The 10,091-nt window shown below is 32.6% G+C and overlaps 2 protein-coding genes across 2 annotated transcripts; one reads left to right on the forward strand and one right to left on the reverse strand.

Annotated features, from left to right (window-relative positions):
• Positions 1 to 1,593: 1,593 nt before the first annotated feature.
• On the reverse strand, positions 1,594 to 7,062 carry LOC112794306 (RHOMBOID-like protein 2). The gene is made up of 6 exons (XM_025836378.3): positions 6,534 to 7,062; positions 5,595 to 5,758; positions 3,817 to 3,980; positions 2,943 to 3,211; positions 2,170 to 2,308; positions 1,594 to 1,810 (listed from the first exon to the last, which is right to left on the reverse strand). The coding sequence occupies exons 1-6, from the start codon at positions 6,845 to 6,847 to the stop codon at positions 1,688 to 1,690; spliced, it is 1,173 nt and encodes a 390-aa protein (XP_025692163.2). The 5' UTR covers positions 6,848 to 7,062; the 3' UTR covers positions 1,594 to 1,687.
• An 891-nt stretch (positions 7,063 to 7,953) lies between these two features.
• LOC112794946 (uncharacterized) lies at positions 7,954 to 8,782 on the forward strand. The gene is made up of 2 exons (XM_025836907.1): positions 7,954 to 8,242; positions 8,382 to 8,782. Exons 1-2 carry the CDS (start codon positions 7,954 to 7,956, stop codon positions 8,780 to 8,782), a joined length of 690 nt encoding a protein of 229 aa, XP_025692692.1.
• Positions 8,783 to 10,091: the final 1,309 nt, after the last annotated feature.

The following is a 10,091-nucleotide window of genomic DNA, read 5'->3' on the forward strand; positions in this document are numbered from 1 at the left end:
ATCTCACTAATGTAACAATGTAACATGCAATTATAGCCTATAATTAAGTGAGTATAACTTATGGTGGCTAAGTGTAGCCAAGGTTTAACCGGTCAATGGCACAGTAACACGTGACAAGGAAGAAATTTGAGGAATAATGAGTTATGTTAAGTTGGTTGCAACGTGTTAGTAATAAGCACAATAACTCTCTCTTGTTTATCGCATTAGCAGTTTAGAAATTTTGCAAGCCAAAAGTTCTTTGTGTGATGTGGGCTTTAGTATAGGTGAAACAAAACCCACACGAAGAAAAAAATAGTTGTCCAAAAAAAAATGGTTCAATGAATTAGTATGAGAATTAAAGTAAATTACATTTAACTCCATACAAAAAAGAAAAACAGACTACAGTTAGGAGTAAAATCATCGTCAGCAATTTCCGACAAGAAATTAGTTCGAAGATTAAATTTGAGTAATGGTGGCCATGGTTACCAGATTTTCAGACATCAACAACGGCGATGGCTTTCAAGATACATTCAGGAGACAATCTCAGCAGTATCGTCAAGTCCTCTTCGAGAAATCTCGTCTCACAACCGATTGGTAACGGTGGATACCAACGGCTGACAACTATAGAGGAAGATGCTGGAAGTGATAATTAAGTAGCTCAAGTAGTGGTTTTTTTCGTAGCACAACGACGGCCATGGAGAAGGAAAGGAAAGGCGTCGTCTTGCAGTTTCTGCCGAGTCAGGTCGAGGCTGGGGTTTTTGGTGGTTCAGACATACTTTGGGCTTGAACATTCCAACATTCATAATTAGATTCTTAATTAATTTCTATTACATACCCAAAACATTTACGCGGCCTTCATTAAAAATTTACTATCATTGGTACAGTTAATAATGTTGTTGATTTTGGCTTTCCAAAACTGTTACGAATAAGAATCCTATTAGAGAGTCATTTTTTATCATCTTAACTACCGTTTTGCCTTGACCACCAAGCTTGCTTTTTTTCCAAGGCGAAAAAGCTCACTTTTCACAAGGGGGAAAAAGAGTGGAATGGTGACACATCCCACATGCAATAGTGGCACTATAGTAGAGTAAATAGGTAGAGAAAAATGTTAAAAAGAATGCTATAAGGATAGAAAGAATAATGTCACCACGTAAGAGTGTTGAAGGAGAAGAAGTTTGAGACCTTTTGGAGAAGAAGAAACTCATGGTGCTCAAAATACACTAGAAGTAATGATTGTTGATTTTATTTTGAGAGTTCAAATTTTAGTATTTATCTTTAGAGTTGAAAAAATTATATTTAATCTATAGTTTTTTTTTATAACGTGGAGATGGTATGTGATATTACATTATCAAAAAATCATATTATTCCACGTGTCAATAATCCTGAATATGTAAGTGTTATATTATTGTTATTTTTTTTATTAGTAGTTTTATGTTATCAATAGTTATGTCCATATTGGAGTATATTCAAAATATTGGTAATGTAGTTAATTTTTGTTATTGTAATGAATAACCTTAAATTTCATGAGTGTGACACACTTGTTTTTCCACTAAAATTGTTAAAGAATTGCCTTAACTATTATTTGCCGGTGATGGACTTATATATATTGTCTACGTAAGTATTGAACTTAGGATAACTTCATAAATAAATGAACTGAAATATAATAAAGTAAATCCATGTCACTTCAACCCATCCCTTTTGTCAATAGCTACTGACAAATCTGTTTACATAATTCTGTAATTCGATCATAGGTTGGATCTGGCAAATAAAATGGCTTGGATATACCATTTGTTAAACATGTCATGTTCAATTCGCTACCAGTCTCTTCTACCTGCATTTATGCCATTTAAACAACATTAATACACACAAATAAAAATAAAATTATATCGAATTTTCGAAGTTCAGATCTAGAACACCTAAAGAATGGTTCATAACATTTTACCTATGATGGAATATTTTTTTTATCTTATCGTATTTTTTAATTTAAAAATTAATCTGTCGTAGATAAAAACTGTATTTAAAAATTTGTCATTTGTCCAACAAATTAATGTATGCATAAAATAAATTTTAAATTTTCAATACTTATTGAAGGGAATTAGTAAACTAATTCCTATATCAATCTAAGTTTCAGATGGAGTAATGTTATTCACGAAAACATTAAAAGATGAATATTTGGGCCAAAATGCGTACCGTACAAGATGCAGGTTTTTTAATTCGAGTGTCGTTGCAGTGCCATCTGGAAGTTGGAAGACAAGACAAATATTTGCACCAGGAGCAATGATCGTTTACATTAACACCACGAAGAAGTGTAACTAAGCCTAAAGTGAACCTATCAAGTAAACAATTTTAATTTTTACATACACAGTACATAAACAAAGACTGAAAAGGAATAGCAAGTATTTGTGATTGCAATTCGGTTATGCACAAAAATTGATTTTCATTATAAGGCAATTAATATGGTCTACAACACACTGAGGGCTGTTTTGTCCTTATACTTGATTGCTAGCATTTATTATACTTGATAACTACGACATCATTCAGTTCTTGTTTTGGGATTGAAACTTTTCTATTTTCATCTCTTTTTTTCAAATGCTCTCTTATATGAGATGTTGGTAGGTTTAGCATGCTTTTAGGTTCTGGCTTAAGATAAAAAACATCAACCAAGGTTAAGATATGTTTCTCGCTCAAGTACCCTTTCATATATGAAAATAAAACCAAAAAAAACAAAAATTTCATATATGGAAAATTAATTAACTAGACTAGGTCATTCGATTAGATTAATTAAGAATTGAGCAATTGTTTGATCTGATTTAAAGTAAAAACGGATTACGAAAAGTCAGTCAAAAACCAAAAAGCTAATGAATTGGTTGTGCTTTTATTTTATCACATTTTATTTAAGATTGGTTAAATTTCAATTAAACATTTAAATCCTTAAAACATGTTTATATTATACTTGAGCTTACCCAACAATTAGGAGGAGCAAGGAAAGAACCCACAAGCAGCATTGATATTTCTTGAATTTAGGTTTTTTAATGGATAGCGGAGAATTTGGTGATGATGAGAGAGCGTATTGTTGCTTAACCCATGCAGATTGGGGGCGGATCAAAAACACGAATCCCAGAAGAAACCCTGAAAGGAAGCCTCCAATATGAGCAAAATTGTCCACATGTGGCAGAAGCCCCATTGCTAGATTTATAACAATCACAAACACAAGGGTCAACACAGCTCCTATCTGCACATATCAAATGATTAAGGATCCAAGTTTAATTAATTATATAAACTGAAAATGTTATTGAAAAATTTAAGTATTCAAAGTTATCCGGTTATCCTCATCAACTTTTCTCTTTTCATATTTCACTTTTCATTTACTATTTTTCGCACTTTTCCTCTGTTTATTTTCATTTTACAGGGGAATTACTAGAAAAGAAAATATCACCTGATTTTTTTTGACAAAATAATAAAATTTTAAAAAAATGGTACATATTTGAAAGAAGAATAAATTGTTTTCGTTTTAAAGGGTAAAACACCTAATTAAATAAAATGTTTGGATTTTAATATTATATGTTTATTCTGAATTGAATTCAGTTACATACATGTTATATGAAATTGTTGTAAACTACAATGATTTAATAATAAACGTGTACACTATTATTTTTGTATATCGTATTTTGCTACAATGATTTATATAATGTGCACCCTCATTGCTAAATCGTTGTGGCTTGTAACAATTTGCATAAGACATGTAAGCTAATTTAATTAAGAACCAACATATAATATTAGAGACCAAACATTTTATTTTAAGTGTTTCAATCCATAATATATATGTATAGTAAGCACCTTCTTATCATATATAGACCAATTAGTAATGAGTTCTGAGAGCATGCCACCCAGCAAGCCAAAAAGTGCACCAGAAGCACCAACTGCAATGTTTTGTTGAATAAAAAGTGAAGAGACCAAACTACCCCCGAATCCAGAAATGACATATAGCAACCCAATGAGCACTGCAAATATACATATACATTCAACCATGCTAGCATTATAAATGAGTTTGGAGCAAAACTGTCAAACTTTTCAAGTGCTCCGAAGAGCACCGGTGCACCAATTATTTTAACCGTTGATTTTAATTAATATTATATTATATATATTTTTTATAATTCAGATCAACGGTTAAAACAACTGGTATATTAGTATTCCCGGGGCACTTGAAATGCTCCCAATATAATAATTCCTTCTCTATCAAAAAGGAAATCAGAATAATCTTTGATGGAATTTTGATCATTGATGACACATATCACTGCTCAAATCAGATTTTGGATGTCATTATTTAAAATTTTTACTAAGCATATCATAATTAGTAAAAAATGGTCTTATATTTAAATGAGAATATCTTATTTTTATTGCTAATATGAGAACTATTTTAATAGATGATATATTAATTTTTTTAAAGTATTTTTGGAGTTTAAAAATATATCTTGATCTTAGTAGAATATTTCAATATGAAAAAGTATAAGGAGCCAATGGCCTAAGCGTACAATGTGTACAATGGAGGTTTAGAAAGTATTAGAGATATGATCATTAGTGTTATATTGTCCTGTCAGGTTACGCTTTTGGGATGAGTGGTTTCATGATATGATATTAGAGTTCTAGATCCGGAAGGCCATGAGTTTGAACCTTGGTGAACTCCAAAATTAATTTTTTATAACATGAGATGTTTATTATCCCTGGTATCCGGATGGTTAGTCTGGATAGTATGGGTGATATTCATTTTATTCATAAACCAAAGATTTACCCCATTGTACACATTGTACGCTTAGGCCATTGTTCCCTAGCAGCACCCTTTCAATATTTAACCTACTTAAATACTTCACTTCTTATAAAAGAAATACAAAAATTATTTTAAAAAAAAATCAAACCCAGAGAATACCATGTTTATCAATTCATTCTAATTAAGTCATAGACATCTGAATAAGATACATTTTTTTTTTTGTAAAACTGCAGGTGTAACCTTCTTACTTTTAGATTTAATTTGGCAAATTTTTTTTTAAAGTAATTTATAAAAAATAATTTTTAAAAGATAACTTTTTAAAAATTATAACATCTATATTTGATAAATCAAATTAAAAATGACTTTTAATAAATACAAATAGCAATGATATAATTACATTTAGTAAAACGGATTTTAAAATTTTAAAATATTATAATAGACAACATAAATATATGAGTTAAATTAAAAATTAATTAATATATAAAATTATTTAGACTTTTTAATTTTGATAAATATATAATTTATATTAAAAAGTTTTACCTTACATGCTTTTAAAAATATATTTATCTTTTAAAAATTACAAATACAAACACAGTTTTTTTATTTACCAAAAATGAAAACTTTGTGCTTTTGCACTTTCTTAGAAAGCTTTACAAAGTGTTAGTCACTCACTTGAGTAAGTTCATTTTACTTAACTAATCAAATTATATTGTGGTGATTCAAAAATGCTATGTAAGTAAAAATATCAGCCACCGAATCACTCAATATATATATATATATATATGTGTGTGTGTGTGTGTGTTTGTGTGTGTGTGTTTTTTTTAATTCATTTTTAATTAGTCACACGTACCAAAGCCAAACTCTTGCTCAAGGCGAACCCCAATGATTATAATACCAAACATATTTGCCAATAAGTGGAACACCCCTCCATGTAACCATATGCATGTGATGAGGCGCCAAACCTGCTTTCTGTAAACCACTTTTTGCACGTCCAAAGCCCCCATTTTCTCTAGCCTGAAAATTAACTAGTTGTTTAGTCACAATATACAATTCTATAAAATTAAATGTTATTCGTCTATTCTCAAGTTATCTGTCGTTTTATCTAATTACACATGTTAAGAAATCTAAAATAAAAAGTTATTATGAAAAAAAGTAAATTTACAAACTATTCTTATTTTAAAAATAAACATCTTAAATATGAAAAATACATCATGACAATTTACATTAACTTGATATTAATTTAAGGTTATAATTGATAATTCAATAAAGCATTTTGTATAAAACAAATAAGAATGATAAATAATGTGAAAACAAAACAAATTAAAATGTCCCAAATAACAATAATTTAATTTAAGACTAGTGTTAGAGAGCCAATTTCTTTTTCCGATAAACGTTAATTAATTTTTTTTAAAATTATTTTATTTATCTTAAATTAAAAAAAAAGTCACCAAAAAAAAAATTCAAATTCAAGACCCTAAATAATAAGCTCTTAATTGAGTTAATTCTAAATTCTAAATTCTCAAAAATAAAAGAAATTTTAGAGTTGAAAAAGAGAAAATTAATTAATATTAACTAACTAAAAGTTTATTCCTGTATTTTCTCTTAATTCGATGCAAAGTAAATCAAGTATTGCAGCTGAAGCTTAGCGCATATATTAATTCATGTGTCTCTTAATATGGTGCATGTTCTTTTAAATATTGTGATAGCTAGGATTTATAATTGTCCAATTTATTTGAAAAAAAAAAAGTATTCAAAAGAAGAAATCAAATAAGCATGACCGAAAGCTCACGTGAATGTGGAAGGCCCAAGAAGGGGATTCTCATGGAAGGACTGAAAGCAGAAACGGCCAAGGAACCTGGCAATGCAGGAATATGAATTCTTGGGACAATTGTTGACATACATGGTGATGATGAACACAAACACATTTGCAATGACAAAGGTTGGTATCAACCAAGAAACCCATTTCATGAAATGCTTCACTTCCTTCTTTTCAACTGTAACTGCTTCTTTTGAAGGCATAGGCGGGTCTATCTCCATAGGGAGCACCATAGTCCTGCTTCTCCTAGAGTTTACCCTTAGAGATAGTGGTGCCTCTTCCTCCATATACAATAATGAAACTCTTCAGTTAAAAAGAAATCCAAGTATTGAACTACTATTCAGACCAATTATGATTGAAGTCTAGACATAGCATGCATTATAGCAAAATGGTAATAAGGCAATGAATGAATGAAGAAATTAAAGATGATTGATAATTTGATAAGTCTAACGTTAATGGGCAACTTTTATCTTGTTGCACACTTTGTTAGAGCGGTTTTGTTGGGTTGTGGTTGGAGTTTTTCTTTGCTGAGAAACGAACAGAGTGTTTTCCAACATATATAACAATGTTTCATGCTATGGTTGTTGGAACAAGTAAACAATGAACAAAACAATTAATAATTAATGACATTGTTTTTAATCAAATTGACATTTGGATGCTTAAAGTTTAGAGACAGAATCATTATCACTGGATTACATGACATATATAAGATACAGAGAAAGGGGTGAATTTTGAATGTGGTTGATTCCATGAGTCCAGCCATAACAAACAAAAGTTTTGGGGGTACATGACGTAGAGGTAATTATTAAATTAGGGTAACTAGATTGGCCGAAATTTAAACTAGTATTTAATTATATGCTATGTAAACAACTTAATTTTTTTTAAAACAACATCGGGTCTGACTTAACCAAAAGTGTTATTGAAAAAATATGTAGGATTGTCATTTTATTATCTAAAAATTTAAATATTTTGTTTTTAGATGGTTCAGAACAAGTTCGACTTCGAATAGGAAAAAAAATCACCAATAAAGCAGTACTGAATAGCCTACCAATGTATTACCTGAGTTTGTATAAGATGCCACAGGCGGTGGCGGATAAGCTGATTGCATTGCAAAGGAACTTTCTGTGGTGTAAGGAGGACGGAACCAATGGTATGCCTATGGTTAAGTGGGAGCTGGTCCAGGCTCCAAAGAAGGTTGGGGGCTTGGGGGTTGAGGATGCCGTTCTTCGGAACACCGCACTTCTATTAAATGGTGGTGGCGTTTTTTAAGGGGGGATTGCCCGCTGTGGAAGAAGATTGTGTACTTTTGCAACAAGTTGAATCCTTCTGTCATGTTAGCAACTCAGTCTTTACCGGTGAAAGGGTTCGAGAAAAAATGGTTAGTGGACTGGCGATGGAGGTAGGTAGTGGTAGGAAAACTCGGTTTTGGGAAGATAACTGGGTTCAGGGTGGTCCTCTGAAAGAGAGATTTCCAAGACTCTTCTCTATATCAGAACAACAAGGGGCTGTCATTGGTGACTGTAGGTTCTGGGATGGGATGGAGTGGATCTGGAACTTCAAATGGAGGAGGGACTTATTCCAATGGGAATTGAAACTTGTCCATCAGCTACATGAGCGGTTAGGGCCAGTGAAGCTGTCATCTCAGAGCGAGGATAACGTTGTGTGGAAGTTTGATAATAAAGGTATCTTTTCTACGAGTCCTTTATGCAGATCATACAATCGGAGACGCTGCCAAATGAGATCACGAGCTATAGCTTCATAAGTGCACTCTGGAGAGGCTGGGTACCCCAAGAATTGAGCTTTTTGGATGGTTTATGCTAGTTGGTAGAGTTAAGACTAAGGAAAGGTTAACTAGACTAGGAGTTGTTACTAATGGGTATAATATTTGTGTCTTGTGTAACAAGGAGGTAGAATCTGTTGAGCACTTATTCCTTTTGTGTGAGGTAACATGGCAGCTGTGGTGCTTTTGGTTGCGGTCCTTTGGTAGGGAGTGGGTGATTCCTGGAACCCTTAAAGAGCTGTTTGAGAGTTGGGGTGCCATGCCCAACAGACGACAAGGGCAGAAGATGTGGATGACGGCATTCTTTACAGTGATGTGGAACGTCTGGTTGGAACGTAATGCCAGAATTTTTAATCATCAAGGAGTAAACATTGACATCATTCAAACAAGGACATTGTCCACCTACACTGAGTGGAATGGCAGGGATCCTGTTGGTGGTTGAGGGCAATACCGGAAAGGCCAGGAGAGTGGTTTATCTGTTTTATTGTTTTTATGTTTTTATGTTTGTATGTTTGCTCTACTTAAATGTGTTGAACTTGTTGTGCTTCAAAAAAAAAATCACCAATAAAACTACTTACTCTTTTTAACATTTTATCAAGAGTGGGATAGATATAGGGAAAATCTAACTAAATAAATAAAAAAGACCCAACATATATAATTAATCTACCAACATAATATAAAAATTTATATTATTAAATATGAACACAATAATAAAAGTCATTATATTATGTAAATTTATTATTAATATTTAAAAATCGAATCTACTCATTATTAAAAGACAAACAAACAAACAAATAATAATAATGATAATAATTGCTCATACCCTAATCCAAAAAATAAAGCCAGGCTTAAAAAGAATAGAGGCTTACATAAGAGGTTAGGCTTCCTTCACACCTACCCGACTTCTTAGAGGTTGGGCGTATCAACTGCTGTACCAAAACCTACATATCTAAACAAGTAACTATTTTCTAAGATATTTCCTATCTCTCTAGAGGGAAGATCTCAACAACTTTCTTAGAAAAAGAGAACAGTTATCCACTATTAAAGGTGGAACTACTTTAAAAGGTGGCTATTCTACTTACTATAAATATATTAAACGCCCTCAGGTATATTCAGAACCCAATCTACTAAAAACCTGCATAAAGCCTTTGCTAACTTAAGCATCGGGGTCTCTTGTAGGTACCACCCTCACCTCCTCACGAGGAACTCAGACGGCAGCACCTCGGCATCAGTACAAGTTGGACGCTGCCTCAGAAGGAGAGTTTGGCCCTCACATTCAGGCCTACATCACCGTTTCAGATAACTCCCAGAACATTGGTGCCGTTGTCGAGGACCTGGAAGTTAGGGGTGTTCAAAACTGATCAAACCGAATAAAACCGACTAACCGAACCGAAAAAACCGATAACCGAACAAACCAAAAACTGAAAAAATCGAAAAAATGATGTTTTGCAGTTATTTTTTCGGTTCGGTTCAGTTTTTGATTTTGATACTGAAAACTCTAACCAAACTAAACCGAACCGGTTTTCTTAAAAAACTATATAAAAGTCCCCCTTCCAAATGACCTAATAGTAACCCTTTCATAGCCATCAGTAACCCTAACTCCGTTTAGCCTCTCTCCAGTCTCCAATCCTCTAAGCTCTCACCACCTCTCAGCGCCGAAAACACCTCCCCCTTCCCTGCTATCAATGCGTCGGACAGTACCATCACAGCGGTGCAACTGTTTTCTCTTCCTCTCCCTTCGTCGTAGCGGT

This window comes from Arachis hypogaea, chromosome 4 (assembly GCF_003086295.3).
Source record: "Arachis hypogaea cultivar Tifrunner chromosome 4, arahy.Tifrunner.gnm2.J5K5, whole genome shotgun sequence".
In the NCBI taxonomy this organism is placed as follows: Eukaryota; Viridiplantae; Streptophyta; class Magnoliopsida; order Fabales; family Fabaceae; genus Arachis; species Arachis hypogaea.

What these genes read in the sequence shown, in the direction of transcription:
- LOC112794306 (XM_025836378.3), bottom strand. Translation starts at nt 6,847, where the DNA reads ATGGAGGAAGAGGCACCACTATCTCTAAGGGTAAACTCTAGGAGAAGC. An exon ending in CTTGGGCCTTCCACATTCAC is followed by an intron (nt 5,759 to 6,533) that starts GTGAGCTTTCGG and finishes GTTAATTTTCAG; the next exon opens with GCTAGAGAAAATGGGGGCTT. An exon ending in GGTCTATATATGATAAGAAG is followed by an intron (nt 3,212 to 3,816) that starts GTGCTTACTATA and finishes TGATATGTGCAG; the next exon opens with ATAGGAGCTGTGTTGACCCT.
- LOC112794946 (XM_025836907.1), top strand. Translation starts at nt 7,954, where the DNA reads ATGGAGGTAGGTAGTGGTAGGAAAACTCGGTTTTGGGAAGATAACTGG. An exon ending in GTGGAAGTTTGATAATAAAG is followed by an intron (nt 8,243 to 8,381) that starts GTATCTTTTCTA and finishes GGTTTATGCTAG; the next exon opens with TTGGTAGAGTTAAGACTAAG.